Here is a 20,339-nt window from a genome sequence, read left to right as displayed (position 1 = left end):
ATATTAAATAGCATGATTTTGATCAGGTAGCTGAGTCCATAGTTTTGTTGACCGTGTCATGGTATGTGTCAGTGTAACAGTGTTAGATACAGATAAACTTTGATTTTTGACGTGTCTTCGCTAATTGCTACATCGTTTTTAAGTTTGGCTTTATGTGAAACTCTTTTTGTGTAACTAACTAATTGTAACATACTTGAATAGTTTGCTTGGGAGTTCGGATAGAAGAAAAGGAAGGAGAAAATTAATTTATCCCCAAGTATTAATTGTCGTTGCAAAAATATCCGCAAGTATTATAAGGTTCACATTTATTTTTCTACTTAAAAAAATAGAGTTTACAGGTGACATGATGTTCCGAACAAGCTAAATTATTCTCTGCTAATTAATTTTATTTTAAGGTCTTGAAAATTTTGCGGGTCCCTAGCATTTGTTGTGAGAGCAAAGTTAAAAGAGTATAACTAGGGTGCTCTTAAGCTCACCAAAGTTTTGGTAAGCTTAACTCTGAAACTCATCAAATCGATTTCAAATGACGAATCCGAACCGTTGAAACCCGCTTACCTTACGTGTGATGCATCTACATGTCAAATTTTTAAACATTCGAATTAATTTAGTATTAAGTCAAGCGGTCAAAATTAGAAGGTTAATAAATTAATTTTAGTGCATTCATTGTTGAACGTTTTTTGACCGCTTGACTTTATACTAAATTAATTTGAATGTTTAAAAATTTCACATGTAGATGCATCACACATAAGGTAGGCGAGTTTCAACGGTTCGGATTCGTCATTTGAAATCGATTTGATGAGTTTTAGAGTTAAGCTCACCAAAACTTTGGTGAGCTTAAGAGCACCCTAGTTCTACTCAAGTTAAAATATCTTATTTTTTCATATCTCAATAATGCTGAATCAGGTCCAACTGCCCTCCAATCAACTTCTAACCCCATCGGTATACAATTTGATAGAGCATTTTTTAATTCATGTAACACGTACCCAACAATAGAGTCAAAACTAAATTGTATGCAATTCCTGTGCGGCATGAACTAAAAACTAATTTCAAATGCAAATTTTGTGAGTCCCTAGCATGTTAAAATGTTCCTGCAAAATTTCCGAAAATTTTATTAATATCCAAAAAAATTAATAAATTTCAAATTCTATCTACTTTTATACGGGAATTCAAAAATTGTCTAAACCGGTCAAAATCTCACCGGTTTTCCAAATTGGGACCGGTGAGATTTTAACCGGTTTCAACAAAAGAAACTGGTGAGATTCTCACCGGTTTTGTTTTTTGTTTTTTTTTACAAAATTATATTTTTTTAAAATTTATTTATTTTTTGTATTGAAATATTAGAAATATTTAATATATTTATTTGAAAATAGATGAAATACAATATAATTTGATTTATTAGAAAGAATGTAACAAATAATCTTGATCAACATTTTTTAGGTCAAATTTTTCGCAGCTGTAAAAAAAATTAATATATTTCTTTATGTGTTATTGGAAATATATATATATATATATAGAGAGAGAGAGAGAGAGAGATAGGCTATGGTGCATTGCAATGCATAGGCACTCTTGTGCATTGGACCATAAATCACCGATCCAAACCGTTCATCTTGTTCTACATATTAATATGTGCTTGGAGACAAAATTTTACATTTTTTTGAATTTTTTTACTATTTATTAAGCCACTTTGATAATCGCCGATCCGGTGGTCCAGAAATTTTTACTGTTTTTACTGTTCACTCGGCTTTTCAGATTTTTAAAATGGCTTAATAAATAGTAAAAAAATTCCAAAAAATGTAAAATTTGGTCTCCAAGCACATATTAATATGGAGAACAAGATGAACGGTTTGGATCGGTCATTTGAACTTTGAATCGGTGATTTATGGTCCAATGCACAAGGGTGCCTATGCATTGCAATGCACCATAGCCCATCTCTCTCTCTCTCTCTCTATATATATATATATATAGATAGATGAGCTATGGTGAGCTATAGAGTAAAAAGGGTTTTTTACTCCATAGCAAAACAATTCCATTTTGAAAATTCAAACATCCGATCTGAACCGTTCATCTTGTTCTACATATTGAAATGTGCTTGGAGACCAAATTTTACATTTTTTGGAATTTTTTTACTATTTATTAAGCCACTTTGAAAATCACCGATCCAGTGGTCCAGAAATTTTTACTGTTTTTACTGTTCACCCGGATTTTCAGATTTTTCAAAGTGGCTTAATAAATAGTAAAAAAATGTAAAAATTTGTTTCCAAGCATATTTTATTATGGAGATCACATCTAACGGTTTGGATCGACGATTTGGACTTTCAAAATGAAAAAATAGCGTGGAGTACAAACGCGTTTTACTCCGCGTCTCACCGTAGCACATCTCATATATATATATATATATATATATGCTTTGAATTTGAGTTATTGATCGTGGTTTAATAAGTCACTTCTAGGTAATACAGAAAATATTGTGATCTTTCTAGTACATTTAATTTCTAAAAAATTGTATCTATTTTGAAAATTATTTTTGAATAACAATCATAAAATAATATTTTTTTTTAAAAAAATAGATACAACTTTTTAGAAATTAAATGTACGATAACAATATTTTCTGTATTTACTTAGAAGTGACTTTTGAACCGGAATCAATTACTCAGAATCCAAGCATTTTTTTCCAATAATACATAAAGAAATATATTAATTTTTCTTATAACCCCGAAAAATCCGACCTGAAAAATATTGATCTAGGTTATTTGTCGCAGTCTTTCTAATAAATTAAATTAGATTGTATTTCATCTATTTTCAAAGAAATACATTAAACATTTCTAATATTTTAATACAAAAAATTAATTAATTAAATAAATTTCTGTTTTGTAATAAATAAATAAATAAAAAAAATACAAAATCGGTGAGAATCTCATCAGAAAAAAAAATTATAGAACCGGTGAGACAGTTTGGATATTTTTCGAAATCCAGCTGAAAAAGGCTAGAATTTGAAATTTTTTAATGTTTTGGAATATCAATAAAAATTTCGGTAATGTTGGTGTGTAAGAGTTTTCTGCGACATACTCCCAAAATTTATGTGTATTAGAGCATCTCCAATGGTGCAATTCATTTGCAATTGCAAATACATGTCGGAAGTTAAAATGAAATTAACTTCAATCCTAATTTCATAACCCCTCCATCGGTGCAATTGCAAATACTGTCCCTTTCTATCTCCGCTAACTTCCTCACAGCGATAAAACAAACCAAACTTCGCTGACTTTTTTTTTTTTTTTGAAATACAACAGCTGCAAGACAATATAGTGAAATAATTAATAAAAGTCATGACATCACGTTACTAGCACGAACACCTCTAAACCCAAAACCAGTAAACGGTACCAGCAAAACTGAGTATAGCAGTTTATTGAAATAAATACACAGCAACATCCTACAACTATTTATATACTACCAGGATCTCCTTGACAACATCACACAAGTTGTCAGAATGTAAAATAAAATCTAAGTAGCCAATCAAAAAAACATCTCAAAAAGCGCAAAAAAGTAAAAACTCTTCATGTGACCCTCCCAGTTCTAACCTGGGTCCTGTACCAGATTGGTACCTAGCAGCTCGTGTCCACCCATGTTTCAAAAAGGTCATCCACACCCTGTCTTCATTGATAATACACTCTGCTATAATATTTGAAAGGGTTGCCGTGCCGGAGAAGATATTTTTCGTTTCTCCTCTTCCAAATGTACCAGCAGGTACAAGCAAAATAGGAGCCCCACTCCTTTTTGCATTTGCTGCCACATCTCTGTGCTTGTTCTCTTGAATCCACCCATATTTCTTTAATCGTCATTCTCTATACCATGACCCACTCTCTCTCTCTCTCTTTCTCTTCTCTCCACAATGCTCTCTTCACAACTTTTCTCCACCTATGGATTATTCTATTCACCTTAGGAAGCATCACATGTGCTCTTGATTTCCTCACACAATGTTGTCTAGATTTGCTGTATTGTTCCAGTTTAAGTTAAACTAAATATTCTGAACTGACAAGGATTATGGTTATTTGGTTAATTAGGCACCAAACCCCCAACCAGTTTATATCTTTGAATTCTAAATTGAACAGTTGAAGTAAATTGACCAAATTGTGTAACAATCTAGAGAAGTGCTAGCTAATTTTTGCAAGGCTATATATAGTCTTTTGTGTAAATGTAATCAGATGTGAAAATCAATACAAAAGAATTCTTTCACTCTCTCTTTCTCTAAATCTATCATGGTATCAGATGCTTCAATAGGCACACACCTTTAAGGCTTTAAGCTAATCCTAATACCCTCTTTAACAGCAAACCAAAATATTAAATTAAAATCATCACTCTTAGTCGACATTCAAACCTTAACAATCAAAGAAGAAACCTTTTTGGTAATATTGCTAACCTCCTCCAATTCTTCTTCAACCAACTGATTTCATAAAGAAATGTGAGGTCCTTTTAATCTAGCATGTTAAGGGTCTTTTGCAAATTTGTCAGAAATCATGATTACCTCGAGCGGATAGATTCACCGGTGATATCACCTACACTGGTATGCACTTTAGTGCCTCTTAGTCTAAATTAGTAAAATATTAATAATCTTATGTAAGAATTCATAATTGATTCTGGCACTTGGCATGGCAAAAACATACAGAAAGTCTCAACTGAATTCAGGTTTAATCACATCCAGCACCTGACGGTACCGTTCTGGTACCAATCAACAAGCCAACTACGGCAGTGTCAATATTTCAGTACAGTAATCCCTGATCTAGATCGAAACACTGTTGAGTTGACTAAAAAATATTTCTAATTTCAATTTGCCCTATTTACTGAAATGACTTGACTATACTAACTAAATAAATAATTCTCAAACAAGGTTTCAAAAGATACGAGTCGAGTGGTCGAAATCTCAATCCAGCCATGTGTCACATCAGCAAGATCCTTTAATGTGGTCCCCACATATACTAAGGCCAGAGTAATAGGCTGTCAATTTAAAAATCAAGACAAAGTGTCAATGTTAACAAAGGACTAAACGTTGGCTTGTCTGGTAAAAATATTAGCAGAAATACTGAAATTAACCCGAATATTTCTAACTGAGCCAATCTTGATTTGTATTGAGCCAAAAATACTGCAATTAGTCCGAATATTTCTAACTAAGCAATTAAGACTACCCACTGATAACTGAATTCAAATTTACCAGAAAAACAGTACGTAATTATCACGCACCTCATCGATGTTCCATAGTAGTGCCTCTGATGCAGCAGCGCCCGGATCCATCGGGAGGTGAGAACATGAAGACCTGGTGAGAATAGAAACCAGCAAGAGTGAGAATAGAAACTGCCATGCCTTCGAAGCTGCACTGCACGATCGACAACCCAAACAGCACTATCACTGGCCTCCTGGGTCCCACCATTCCTTCCCTAATCTCTAATCAACTGATTGATTCAATTCCTCGGCAATTCCACCTATAATCAGAAAATGAGAGAAGTTAATGAAAACCCAGTGCCTCTGCACATAGTTAATGAATGATACGTTCTCGACCTCCAGTGAGTGAATTCTGACGCAGCGACAGCTTTTTAAGATGGGACAGGAGAGAGATGCGCTCGTCAAGCTTGGTCAGACAGTTAGCGGTGAGATCGATCTCTTCCAGGATTTTTGGTAGGTCGATGTCAGCCAGATCGTGCAACTGGCAGCTCGTCGGTCGGATTGGAATCCATTTCTGATCGGAGAAACGGGGACTGGAAAGGGAAGAAGGGGAGAGGAAATTTCGACCTCGACGACTGGCAGCTCAGATTAGCGTCGAGCAGCGCGAGAGATAGCGCGATTTGAAGATTTTGAGAGACAACGGAAGCTTGGCGGAGGGTGAAATGGGGACGGGTAGAGAAAGGGGAGCGAGATATCGCGCGAACGAGAATTTTCAGCGAGCGAATGGGAATTTTCAGCGATTTGCAAGCGCTTTGCAAGCTTGCAAATCCTGAAAGCTTTCGTTTCTGAAATTTCCTCTACATCGGTCTCTTTGCAGATTTGAAATGACACGTCAGACTTTGCAAGTGTAATTGCAAGCTGATGGAGATGCTCTTACAATTGTTCGCGCGTAAGAATTTCAAAATTCCATATGATTTTCTTAAATATTTGAATATACATTTTTTTGGGTAAGGCTAAGGTGCTATGGGTTGCATAAAGACCTACGGTGCTATGGCTCAATATTTGAATTGTTAAAATCCAAACGGTCAATCTGAACTGTTCATCTTGTTATTAATATATGTTTGGAGACCAAATTTTACATTTTTTGAAAATTTTTTTTTACTATTTTTTTTAGATAAGTAGAAAATCAAATATCTAAATGGTGCATAATTTTTTAGATCAACTGATTTTCTATCTATCTAAAAAAATAATAACAAATTTCCAAAAAATGTAAAATTTGGTCTCCAAACACATATTAATATGGAGAACAAGATGAACGGTTCATATCGACCGTTTGAATTTTGAAAACTCAAATATTGAGCCGTAGCACTTTATCTAAATAAATAAAAAAATCGGAAGTTGTTAGATAACAATCTATATATCTAATGCCACATTTAATCCCTCGATCGTCAAGTACTTTTTGTTGCTCTACTCATCGAGTTGCAAAATATTTTGAAAATAGTAGGCACTACCATGATCAAGAAGTCTTATACCTTCTTTATTCATATATTAAATAAATATTCACTTTTCGCCTTCTCGGGCGGTTATTGGAGGATGAAATATGGAGGCAAAGATCGAGAGCAACATTTCAGACGGAGGTCGTATACTGTAGGGTAGTTACCTACGCATTGGCAAGAAGATAAGGTGCATTCAGCTAGAAAGAATAGCCAGGATTCTGGAGTTATTTTTCTTTTATTGACTGAGTTTTAAAATGGGCTTGTCTACTCCTGGCCCGACCCGCTACCTTCTAACTTAGACAGCCCAAGCCCCAAATTAAAATCCAGTATCCCACCCGCTAGGCCGCCCGTACCCGCTAACCAAACTAAATCCATATCGACAGAGGCGCAGCGCAGAGAGGAGTATCTGCGGCGATTTATAAAATCGCTGATTCTGACGAGGTCGCGCCTCGGAGGAGAATCTCAGAGCGCACGGATCCATGCTTTGCCGGTGCCGCCGTGCGTCTGCTCGCGTCACTGCCACTGGTACGGTACCAATTTCTTAAACCTGTTTTTAGTATAAGTGCTTCAAGTCGTCAACCAAAACTCCACCAAATCATCAGATAAATTCAAATGAAGAAGAATCTGAAGATAAAAAGAAAGAGCATAATACTCAATTTCTAATGTTAATGCTGACGAGAAAAAATAAATTGGACTATATTCTACTTTTTTTCTCTCTTAAAACTTAATAAATAACCCTTTTCTTTCGGTACACATCATAATTTAACGAAATTGGGGCAAATATTATATTAATTAACTTGATAGAGCTCCATTAATTGGAGACAGTTATTCTTTTAGAGGACTAATTTAAGAACTGTATTACTGGGATGTGAGACAGTCCTTCAAGTTAGGTAATATGCAAAGTTGTCTGCTGATGTCCACTACAAAATATCACCTTCAGAGCAGCACAGCACCTGCTGGATTCAATAGTGACAAATTTAAATATTGCCTTTAACTCTCAAGAAGATGCAATTTTATGGAAATGGGGGTCAAACTGGCAATTACAGTTGTAAATCGATTTTTCGAGTTTTAATGGAGGGAGGGAGGACATTATGCCCTTTAAGTCAATTTGGAATGCATAAGTACCACCTAGAGTGAGACTGCTTGAGTATTTTCTCCTAAACGATAAGATTTTGACAAGGTTGGTTTTGCAAAAAAGGCGCATCAATTGTGAAACTCAATGCAAAATGTGTGATGGACATTGCCCGGAATCAGCAACTCACTTGCTTTTCATGTGCCCCTATGCAAGGTCAGTGCGGGATTTTATCCAAGAATCAACACAAAAAAATGCTACTGGTACATCATCCAGTATAAGACTGGCCGATACCGGAAATCTGGGAAGCTTCGTGGAAGGAGGTTAAGCAGTATGGTTCAATTCAAAAAGCAGAATGGATGAATCAGATAGTCTTTTTGTTGGGGATTATGGCGCCAACGAAATGATTTTATTTTCAGGGGTAATAAGGTTAGATCAGACTATCAGAGGTTTAGGTATGAGAATTATTCAAGAGGGAGAATTGTGGTTTATATTTTGTTGACATAGCAACTGTGTAGGGGGCTTGTTGTAATTTTCCTTTTTACATGTACTCTTGATGGCCACTGTCAAGGATTTCAAAAAAAGTTCTTTTTTGCAACTATATATGTTCTTCTCCATATATGTTCGCCTATTCCCGGTAAAATTTCTAGCTACACCATTGATTTCAGGGCTTGTTTAGATGTTATGAAATTGTGTGCGATAAGATTTTACGAGTTTGAAAAGTCACTAGCTAACTAATTTACAGGAATCTATGCTCATGAGTATGCATGGAATGGTTATGTGAATGTACTAAAATGAATGTTCGATTATATTGTGAGATTAGCTGTTAGAAATTTTAATTTATTTTAGAAATATGTACATCAATTTAAATTATCTCATCTGTTAAAAAAAAAGAACTTACTGACTCATCTGTTTATTTTGTACCACAATAAAATAATATGTGGGAAATGTCATGATACTCTAATTTTATTTTTTAATTAGTGATAAAGAATCAAATAATTTTTCTATTTGTAACAATAATGTTTCTAAATTTCTCAAACAGTTACTTCCTAACTCTTAATTAATCTTATTTCACATTATTAATATTAAATTTAATTGCAATAAAAATACAGGGATTTAAATCTAACATTATTAATATCAAATAAACTTCTGCCATATAGCCGTTGAATTTTCTTGAGACTATATGTGTTTTATTTCAGAGTACTAAAAAAGATTGCAAGTTTGTACACATACCAGTACCATCTTGGAAGCTAGCACGCCATCTTGGGTAGAGTTTTGCTAATACCCTTAACGGGTTACCCGAACTCGGTCCGCCCGTACCCGTTACCTGAGGTACCCGTGCCCAGGTATAGGCGGGTAAACGGGTACACGGGTACGGGTTTGAGACGGACCGAACACCAATATTTGGGAAAAAAAAAACCCGCCCAACCCGTACCCGCCTTATCCGTACCTGAAACCCGCCTACCCGAACCCGTTGTACTCGTACCCACACCCATTTACCCTAATATTTTACCCGTTCTACCCGCATACTTTACCCGTTCTACCCGCACCCTTTACCCGTTTACCCGTTACCCGTTTACTTTTAAAATTCAAATTTTGAAAATTTTTTGCCGCCGTTCAGACAAACCGGGCCCGGACCGGTCAAATCAAACCCGGCCGGACCCACCCGGGTCAAATCCCGGTTTTTTTTTTTTTTAATTTCGAATTTTATTTCCCCTCCAATTTTTTCTTTAAATACATCCCCTCCAACCCTCTTTCTCTCCACATTCTATCTCAAACTCTCATTCTCTCAATTTTCATTATTCTCAATTTCTAAATTTATTGTTTAAAAAAATATATAGTTGTAATTTAATTCATTCTACAAATACACAAATGGAATTACGAAGGTATCGAAATTACAAAGTTCGGCACCTCCCGCAAAATTTTTCCGCGAGATTTAAAGGTTAGATTTATTATGTTAGATTAATTTATTTTTGTAGAGTAAATTTAGTTTAAGTTAGATTCATTGAAAGTTAAGTAATTAGATTTGTTAAATTTGTTAAATAATTAGATTTGTTAGATTTATTTTATGTTAGATTTATTGAATATGTTAGATTTATTTAGTTTATGTTAGATTTGTTAGATGTGAACTAATATTTGTTTTGAATATGTTAGTTTTTTTTTTGAAATTTGGATTTATTTTTAATAGGTTAAAAAAGATGTTAGATTTATTTTTTTGAATATGTGAAGTAATTAGATTTGTTTTGAATATGTTAGATTTTTTTTTTGAAATTCGGATTTATTTTTAATCGGTTAAAAAAGATGTTAGATTTATTTTTTTGAATATGTGAAGTAATTAGATTTGTTTTGAATATGTTAGATTTTTTTTTTAAATTCGGATTTATTTTTAATAGGTTAAAAAATATGTTAGATTTATTTTGAATATGTTAGATTTTTTTTTTGAAATTCGGATTTATTTTTAATAGGTTAAAAAAGATGTTAGATTTATTTTTTTGAATATGTGAAGTAATTAGATTTGTTTTGAATATGTTAGATTTTTTTTTGAAATTCGGATTTATTTTTAATAGATTAAAAAAGATGTTAGATTTATTTTTTTGAATATGTGAAGTAATTAGATTTGTTTTGAATATGTTAGATTTTTTTTTAAATTCGGATTTATTTTTAATAGGTTAAAAAAGATGTTAGATTTATTTTTTTGAATATGTGAAGTAATTAGATTTGTTTTGAATATGTTAGATTTTTTTTTAAATTCGGATTTATTTTTAATAGGTTAAAAAAATATGTTAGATTTATTTTTTTGAATATGTGAAGTAATTAGATTTGTTTTGAATATGTGAAGTAATTAGATTTATTTTAATCTATTGTTTTCAAATTATTCATAATTATTTTTAAAGTAATAAATTAATTTAAGAAATTTTTTATTTATATTTTATTGTGTTAATTAGAATGAGAATTTGAAAATAAAAGAAAATGACTCGCTTAAAGAAATAAATAAATAGATTTGTACTTAGCCGTATAAATATACAAATTTTCGCATGAATAATTTTTTATATATAAGGTACAAATTTTATTCATTTATAAATCATAAAGATGCGACTTGATAATTTCATGTATATATATATACTCTATTTGATATCGAACTATTCATATTGTAAAAATCTAATTATAAACACGTAATAATAATCGTACGACACTGTAAAAAAAAAGCACAAAAAAAAGCACAAAAAAGTAAAAAAAAACACAAAAAACAGTATTAAAAACCGAAAAAAACCAGAAAAAAAAATACCCGTACCCTACCCGAGGTACCCGTTACCCAAGACGGGCACGGGTATGAAACGGGTAGGGTACGTTTTTTTTTAAAATTACCCGACCTACCCGTACCCGTTCTACCCAACTACCCGTCCTACCCGTACCTGCCCTACCCGTTAGCCGTCCCCGTACCCTACCCGAGAGCACAACACTAATCTTGGGAATAAAACTGAGTCGAGTACTAACATGGATTGCAAGTTCGTATACTTATTAGTACCCAACTACCCATCTAGGGAGCTAGAACACCATCTTGGGAAAAAAGAATTGAGTCAGACTCCAACCCTTTTTCCCCACAATTTTACACTGTATGGAGAAATGGTGTTCAATCCTATCTTAGTAACTTTTTTCCCCACAATTTTTCCTCGCTATTATTTTTTTAATAACTTATTCCAAATTATTCCAAATTAATCCTACATTGTACAACATAATACATAAAATTGGTTTCAATCATATCCTGTAGAACTTAATTGGTACATCGTACTGAGGATGTACCGTAATAACAGTGTATGGAGCGTGCTGGTATTTTTCTGACAGCTCAAATTTGAAATGTTGGAGAATCATACTCAACCCCAACTTAGCCTCAAGAAGTGTGAAATTCTGACCAATACATATACGTGGGCCCCACCCAAAGGGAAAGAAGGCTAACTGTCCATCCTTGGTTGCCTTCGAGATACCTTCAGCAAACCGTGTTGGTTTGAACTTGGTTGCGTCAGGGCCCCATATATCAGGGTCATGATGGATGAATAGTATTGGCAATGCTAGAAGCACACCAGGTGGAATGGTTACATCTCCAAGTTGAATGGTTTTGTATGTTCGACGGATAAGCATAGGCACGGGCGTGTACAGTCGAAGCACCTCATATAGTATCATGGTCACCTAAAATTAAAATTAAATTTTAAAATATGAATAAGAAAATGTAAGGGGGAATTCCTAGAGCAACAATTGTAGTTAACATACAAAACAAAACAAAAATTGTAGTCAACATTATAGGAAGTCCTCCCTTCTGAGTTCATAAAATATAAAAATAATTGACTTGCAGTTAGAGCGACTCCCTTTAGTCAAAAACCATTATTTTTAAGGCTTTAATTTGACATGTTTAATTTGGATACAAATATGCGTTGGCACTATCAGAAACTGTTGTAAGGTATGGGTTCAGAATTGTCCCATAACAATCACCAGAAAGAGAATAATAACTATATATCTCATACCATTGGACACACATATTAATCGTACTTCCAATATTAAAGTATGTAAATTCCCTTCTAATATTGTGAAAACCAAATTAGTCAATATTTAGCACAAGGTGGCCACATGATCTATGTGCATTCACATAATTAATTACATTTAATTAAAACTCACAATTTTAAGTCGGCTCAAGCCATCAAAATCTGGCTTTTCCCTCCCAAAATGTTGCAAGACCTCCTCACGCGCCTTTTCTTGCCACTCAGGATGCATGCTCAACACGACCATAGTCCATGTCAGCAGCACTGACGTGGTCTCCTGTCCCGCAAAATAAAATAGCTTGCACTCCTTTATCACATCTTGAGTTGTCATACCAAGACTTGAGTCTGATTTCCCGTTTTGCCTCATTTCCCTCATGTTTGATTCCAACAAAAGACTGAGCAGATCATCTTTTGTGGTCTCTCCATTTTTTATGGCCTTCTCCCTTTTTGCAATTATGCCCATGAGAAGTGTTTCGACCTCTCTTGAGATTTGCTTCATCCTCCTGTTGTTTTCAGTTGGTAGGTAACTGTGACACCAGCAAATGAGGCCCAATATCATTTCACAATTCTTGAAAATAATATTGACAAGTGACCCATTTCCTAGGCAAGGCTAATGAAACTAGAAAAAAGAGCGTATTTAATGATTAATCACTTTAACCATTTTATTGTTTTATCTTTTGTTTGTTTTTTGAAGAGAAATGAGGGTCATGCCCACATTTATATTAATTGAAGATAAATTCCATTACACAAGGGTGGTAAGTGGTAACCACCAAAATAAAATGGAAAACATTGCTCAAAACATTTGAGCTTAAATTTTGACAGAAATTGGAAAATAGAAATAAAAGTCAAACGAAAAATAAAGAAAGAAAATGATAAAGGAAAGAAATAGCAAAATCTGAGCAAAATCCAAGTAGGAATCCTGCTGGTACGCATGCTAGTATGTTGCCTTCCCACTACTGGTACGCTGGTACCAGCCATTCATTCTCCCCCACTTTTCATGGAATTTTTCTGTCTAGTCCAAAAATGTTTTCATTATCTAATTTGTTGCTATTGTGTGTGTCCTTGCTTAATAAAACTGTATTTTCCAAAGCACTTCATTCTTGAGTTCCTCGATGCTCTTGATGTTGTCTGTGAATGTTCTTGTACAACGCTCGCGCCATACTTTTTGTTTGTTTGTTTTGAACATAGCTCTTAAACATGGTTACACAATACTGCTATAATATCGGAAGAATGTTGTGGAGAACTTATGAAAGGCATAATACGACAGAACAAAATTGTAAATTTATCAACTGCTGTATGTAGTCTGTTCTTGTTCCCAAATGATTAAAAAATTATTTCTAAAATAAAAGCCAAAATAATAAGGGAATAGACTCCTACCAGCTGAAAGGGATGAAAAGGGTTGGAGCAGCTCTGATGAGACGCTCAGCTAGCTCACTTTGCAGCTGGAAGATGCGTCTCCCATCTAAGTAACTACTGCCAAATGCTGCCCGTGAAATTACATCTCCTGTTAAATTTTGCATCTCTGGCCAAACATCCAGCTCAAATGACCCATCGGACCCCACTGAATTCTCCCAGTTGACAATTAGCTCATCACAACAGGCGGAGAACGCTGGCAGCATCCTCTGAATGGTAGCAGCAACAATTAGTTGTGTACAAAGAAATCGTAGTTGGCTTCACATTAAGAATAATAAAAGTGTTATATCTACAGTCAATATTCAAAACATAAAAAGTACAGATCAAGTAAACGGTTAAAAGGGTACCATTGACACCCCTAATACAATTACATAGCAGCGAAGCACCTAGCTAGATGGCTAGATCACAGAAGTAAGAACCAGGAATATAACGAAAGCAACCATTTAGTACTTTCCTAATTTTTATTTTATGACATAAATTACCTTTATCTTTTCTACATGAAAGGCAGGGTTGAGAAGTCCTCTGTGCTTAGCCCATTTCTCCCCTTCATAGTTCAGAAGTCCGTCAACTAACAGCCGAAAAATTCGGTTCATTTTTAGTTTCTCAAAGTGCCCAAATTTATTGGTTAGAATTTCTCTCACTAATTCTGGATCACTGATGGTTACTCTTGGTAATGGCCCAAACCAAGTAATAGACTGTTTTCCTGTTTATTGTAAAAGTGAAATCAATATTAATCAAAAGGTTAACAGCATGCATCGATCAATGAATGATTATGCCAATGATGTTATATCCATCGGTGATGAAATTTTGGATATATATTGCAATTTGAAAACTTATTGGTAATTTTAAACTTTTGGGAAAACCACAAAATAATAATAGTCTTAGACTAAACTAAATGAGCAAGGGTTGGATAACCATATAGTAGGAACAAATATAATTCCCTCGTAATTCACCCATCTAAACTAAGAGAACATAATAATACGGTTTCTCTCTTCGCACCAAATTCTTTAATGGTGCGACTAAGCAGCGGCGCAACACGAGGGATAATATCGTGCGAAAGTGGCATGGGCTTAGCTTGCGCTTCTTTGTTGAGCCGGATGTCCTCCATCAAATCACCAGCAAGGGGCTGCCGGTACGCAGTACCACGCAACCCTTGCTCTCTGAGTGCCCGGTCCAGGCGCCTCGGCCTAAGCCACGCCCATTCAAGTGTTTGGGCTGCTCCCCATAGGAGAAGCAAGGAGAAAGCGCCTATGAACAAACTCCACGTCCATAAGTTGGATCCAAATTGTGAAAATATTTTTTGCATCTTGGTTGTGGGGCGTTTCCCTGAGGTTATAGAGTGAGTCAATATAATTTCGGGAGGATTGAAGTATTGGTTTATAAAGGGAAAGAATAGGAATGTATGGCTATGATACCAAGCAATGACTTAAAATGTGGTCAACAATTAATTATTGGGAGCGTCAAGTACTCAGCAGTAGAGTGAAAAACATGTGTCATAATGTGACTAATATGTTGTGACTTTGATCACGTGCCGTGTCATGTTGTGAACAAGTCAATTTTTCATATTACCGTGACGTGACTAAAATGGCGATAGGTGATCACGCCACGCAAGTCATGCTGTGACCAAGTTCGGATAATAGGAGAATGGAAAAAATTTGGATTGATATTAACAGAATAGACGATTCAAGTATCTATAACTTTTTCTCATCTGATAGTATAAATTCAACGGTCAATAGAATCCTACTTCTATGAAAAGAACCTGATATGGACTCACTAAGAATATTAGCTCGTTACAACTTGCAAGTCTTAATTTGTTTCTGTAACAAGCATGGAGTGTGCTCTCCTGCAAAGTTTATTATCTCTGGTACAAATTGTTAGTACTTTGCTCTCTTCTTTTGATGTTCTAACACATGGTTGTAGTGCCTTGTTGCTTTTCTGTGTAAGACATTTTATATAATGGAAGGGCTTTTTAGCCTATTTTTCAAAAAAAAAAAAAACTTACAAGTCTTAATGATGAAAAGCTACTAACCAAGAGCCACTAAGGATGTTTGACTAATCCAGAGAGAGAAAGAGTAGTAGTGTTATTTATAACTTTTCTCTCATCTGGTAGTATAAATTCAACGGTCAGTAGAGTCGTACTTCTATGAAAAGAACCTGATATGGACTCACTAAGAATATTAGCTCCTTACAAGTTTTAATGATGACAAGTTAATAACCAAGAGCCACTAAGGATAGTAGACTAATCCAGATAGGGAAAGAGGAGAGAAAGAGGAGCTGTATTATTTAATTTGCAGCCATAATTAACCAAGTGGGATTGAAATTTGAAATCGTACCTGATAGGCATTGCTTCCTTCAATGAGTTTGTTTGCCGCAACTTTCTTTGTCATATTTCGGTGGGAAATATTTGAATCCCGATCGCTAAAATTGTTAATTATTTTATTCCACCAATAGCCCAGGGCGATGATTTTATTGTGCTAGCTAGCTAGCTAGCTAGTGGATAATAATGTGCCTGTACTCCTGGAGTCTGGAGAATTGGCTCGTATCAAGAATTCAATTTGTTTAATATATTTTAATGAATTCGAATATGTATTTTATTTGATCTGTTTTGTTTGAATTCAATATAAAATAGTTCGATACATGATAATTTAATTTAATTTTAAGTATCTTATTATTAAATAAAATAAATTGCTTGCAATATTTTACATTAATGTCAATTTTAATTTTAAAGTTTTATGAATTAATAAAAATATATGGATGTCCATTTATTTTTCAACTCTCAATATTAATCATTTCTTCTCCTCAAAGACATATTTCTCTCTCCTCGTTTATAATTAATGGAAATAATTTAGATGGTTGTTTCATAATTTATAATTTCTAACATACAAATAGAAGGTTTATAAGCTTGTATTGTACACATGAAAAACAAATTAATAAGAACCTCGATTGAGCCTTGAATTGTTGTTGTGAATCTTGCGCTAGTGGATCATTTGAATTTCTCATGAATTGTGTTCATGTGCGGAAAAATGATTGTTGAATTATTGTGACCCGATACGAATCTCCCACAAAGAATTTTCTGTAAGAATCCTTTGGAACACCGAAGCCGGCCCCTTTCAAACACACAAACTGCCCTAAGCAGCCTAAGCAGAAAGAATCGGCCCACAGGGCCGAAATCAACTTAAATCCTACTGGATTTTATGAGGTGTCGGTCCAATATGATCTTTTGCTCAGATTTGGGAAAAAGATGTGGGCTCAAAGCAGTGGATGTCTCATAGGCTTTCATTGAGGATAATCTCCAAAGGTGTGAAAACAACTTCAAACCGATCCATGGGGATGGCCAATCTCAAAACCAGGATGGGCCAATAGTTGACTAGTCAACTTTGAGTCTGATGAGAACTTGATGTCGAATAAAGAAGTGGAGTGATTAGGATAACTCAAGGGAGATTATATATGTGGTCGTTTATTTAAGTTTTTAATGTTATAAAAATAATTAATGTCATGGAATGTAAGGAGACTAGGTAGTGATGAAAATGCAATGTAGTGCGGAACGTGATTAAAAATTCAAGGTGCGATGTAGTCGTGTTTCAAAAAACTAAGCGCAATACAATGGATTTCGCTTATTTTGTTCAGTTTTTGCCTTCCCTTTTCAGCAATGAGATGACTTTCAATTTAGCAAACAACTCAGTAGGAGGCACGCTAATAGCTTGGAAACACTCTTTTAGTTGATAACCTCATGGTCGACTATACATACCATATCGGTATAGCTCAAGCAGACTGGTACCGACCAGGTATTCACTGTCACCAATGCTTATGGCCCAATTGAAAATGCGCTGAAAGGGGGGGTCTTTGTTCAAGAACTTCAACTTTGTGTTACTTTAAATAATAACCCCTTGGTTATTAGCATGTGACTTTAATCTGGTTCGTTGGCTGATAGACAGATCGAGCAGCATTCACAGCTTTCGCCTGATGGAGGTCTTTAACAGGTTTATTACCAATGCAGGTATCATTGATATCCAACTACAAAATTGGTCGTTTACCTGGTCAAGTAAGAGACTTGTTGCTTCTTTCTCCAAACTTGACAGAGTTTTCACCTCCACTGAGTGGACCATCGCTTATCCGATCATCACACTGGAGGCCTTAGAGGTTCTAGTTTTGGATCACACCCCGCTAGTGCTCACCTACAACGGAAACCTAGAATGGAGCTATTTTGGTTTAACTACCAAACTCCTCAAATTATGGTCCATCAGCTCTAAGAAAACCTGTCAAGCGCTTAGGAAGGATCGATTGCCTCATTTGAACACAAGGTAAATATCCTTCAAAAGGCTCTCTTACTGTGGCAGAAGGAGTTGTTTGGAGAAATAGGAAAACAATTGGTTTTTTGCAAAAAAAACCATATTGTTTTTTTAACAAATTGTGGAGAAGCGAGTATTATTCGAGCATGAATTCAGATTGATGCTAAAAATAAAGGAGAGAGCATTTTAATTAGCAAACAATATCGAATCAAAGTGGAAATAATGATCGAGATTCAATTGGTTGGCTAATGGAGATCGAAATAGCAAATTCTTCCATGCTTTTGCGTCTTCCCGCATGAGAAGGAATATGGTCACAGAATTAGAGGTTGATGACCAGTTGATCACAGAACGAATCAGATCCTGCAAACCTTCACAGCATCAATGAAGAGCTTGCTCGGTACCAAACAGTCAGTCCTACCTTTATGTGCAAAAGCTTTATACCCGATCAATCCGTGCCTTAAGCAACTGGTAGTTAATTTCACCATGAATGAGGTTGAGACAAGCATTAAACAACTAGTAAATAATAAGACATCGGGTCCCAACGGACTACCAAGTAAGTTTGTTAAGATATATTGGAATGAGATCAAAGTGGAAATTTTCCAAATCATGCTCAATTATATGACAACAAATTGGACCTTCGATCATTTAATCAAGCAAACATCATCTTGATACCAAAGATTGATGCCCCAGAACCACTTCAGACTTTAGGCCAATCAGTGTTCTCAATCTCATTCTGAAATTAATTTTCAAAATCTTGTCTAATAGGCTGCGTCCGATGTTACCTGAGTTGATCTCCTCAAATCAAACAACATTCATGCATTGGAGGTAGATTTCAGAGAACTTCGTCACCACTAGTGTCAAACTCCAAACTGGAAATTCCGAATTAAGGTGTGATCATGCCACCCTAAGGATGTCACACCTCAACTGGGAATTTCGGATTAAGGTGTGATCATTCCTCACCTCGTGTTTATTAAACAATAACACGCAAGGCTAAATAAACACAAATAACAATAAAAGCGAAAGCTTGCATAATATCAAACGAGCATTAGTCATGCATCCATAAATAAACATACACATACAGTGTTCATACAATCCACATCACCATAAAGTAAAACATAACCTAAGGAAGCGGATACATGATCTATCAAGTCTCATGTATTAATCAGGAACATCGGAACTCGTAAACCTAATCAAAAACCCTAAATATAGAAAATCAAACGATGTGGCCATCGGAGACAGCTCCTGGCAACTCCTACTGCAGATCGCTAGTCTCTGTACCTAAAACTCACAAAACAACTTGTGGGTGAGCAACTAATTGCCCAGTATGTGACCCAGAATTATCCATCAAGGGATTATCTATGGTCAAAACACTTTTAGTTATAACTTACGTACAGTTTATAATGGTAATTTATATGCACATGAGTTATTATAATATCCTAACTTAATAACTATTGAAAAGAAATATATATATATATATATATATATATATATATATATATGATGTGGCTAATTTGCTACCAGTAGCATTTCTGCCGGCAGTGCTGCCGTTGTTTTTATTTATTTTGTGATGTCTATACAACAAATCCAAACCGTTAGATGTTTAATCTATATTATAATCTAGTTGGAGATCAAATTTTACATTTTTTGGAATTTGTTTACTATATATTAAGCTGGTTTGAAAACCGCTGATTTCAATGTTGCAGAAATTTACTGAAATTAGCGGTTTTCAAACCAGCTTAATATATAGTAAAAAAATTCAAAAAAATGTAAAATTTGGTCTCCAAGTAGATTATAATATAGATTAAACATCTAACGGTTTGGATTTGTTGTATAGATATCACACGGCTAAATATAGCCCCGGCAGCACCTCTGCTGAAATGCTGCCAGCAGCAATTTAGACAGACCCTATATATATATATATATATATATATATATATATAGGAATATGCTAGCATGCTATGCATAGCATAGAGCCCCTCCATGCAACGGCTCGGATTTTGAGTTTTCAAAATTCTAACGGTCGATCCGAACCATTTATCTTGTTCTCCATATTAATGTGTGTTTGGAAACCAAATTTTACATTTTTTGGAATTTTTTTACTATTTCTTTAGATTTATTGAAAATCCCTGTTTTCAGTTGGACCATAAAAAAACAGCGATTTTTAATAAATCTAAAGTAATAGTAAAAAAATTCCAAAAAATGTAAAATTTCGTCTCCAAACACATATTAATATGGAGAACAAGATGAACGGTTCGGATCGACCGTTAGGAGTTTGAAAACTCGAAATCCGAGCCGTTGCATGGAGGGGCTCTATGCTATGCATAGCATGCTAGCATATTCATATATATATATATATATATATATATATATATATATATATATATAT

General features: G+C 34.7%; 1 protein-coding gene and 1 long non-coding RNA gene across 5 annotated transcripts in view; one reads left to right on the top strand and one right to left on the bottom strand.

Annotated features, from left to right (window-relative positions):
- The window catches only part of LOC144546675 (cytochrome P450 CYP72A616-like), a 94,457-nt gene that overhangs the window by 33,634 nt on the left and 40,484 nt on the right, over window positions 1-20,339 (bottom strand). The window contains exons 1-5 of one of the 4 annotated variants that reach the window (XM_078295208.1): window positions 14,664-14,995; window positions 14,147-14,367; window positions 13,629-13,873; window positions 12,388-12,778; window positions 11,199-11,904 (exon numbers count right to left, since the gene is read on the bottom strand). The exons of 2 other annotated variants lie outside the window; for them this stretch is intronic. In XM_078295208.1, coding sequence (XP_078151334.1) covers window positions 11,476-11,904; window positions 12,388-12,778; window positions 13,629-13,873; window positions 14,147-14,367; window positions 14,664-14,970 — 1,593 coding nt within the window. In that variant the 5' untranslated portion in view covers window positions 14,971-14,995 and the 3' untranslated portion in view covers window positions 11,199-11,475. Of the gene's footprint in view, window positions 1-11,198; window positions 11,905-12,387; window positions 12,779-13,628; window positions 13,874-14,146; window positions 14,368-14,663; window positions 14,996-20,339 lie in introns of those variants that run through there. One more of the 4 variants, XM_078295213.1, reaches the window with a different exon arrangement.
- On the top strand, window positions 7,019-8,322 carry LOC144546996 (uncharacterized). The gene is made up of 2 exons (XR_013508948.1): window positions 7,019-7,172; window positions 7,525-8,322. It is a non-coding gene; the product is annotated as an uncharacterized LOC144546996 (long non-coding RNA).

Source organism: Carex rostrata, chromosome 30 (genome assembly GCF_964058835.1).
Source record: "Carex rostrata chromosome 30, lpCarRost1.2, whole genome shotgun sequence".
Taxonomy (NCBI): domain Eukaryota; kingdom Viridiplantae; phylum Streptophyta; class Magnoliopsida; order Poales; family Cyperaceae; genus Carex; species Carex rostrata.
Note: the sequence above shows the minus strand (reverse complement) of the source record. Positions and strands in the feature narration are given on the sequence as shown.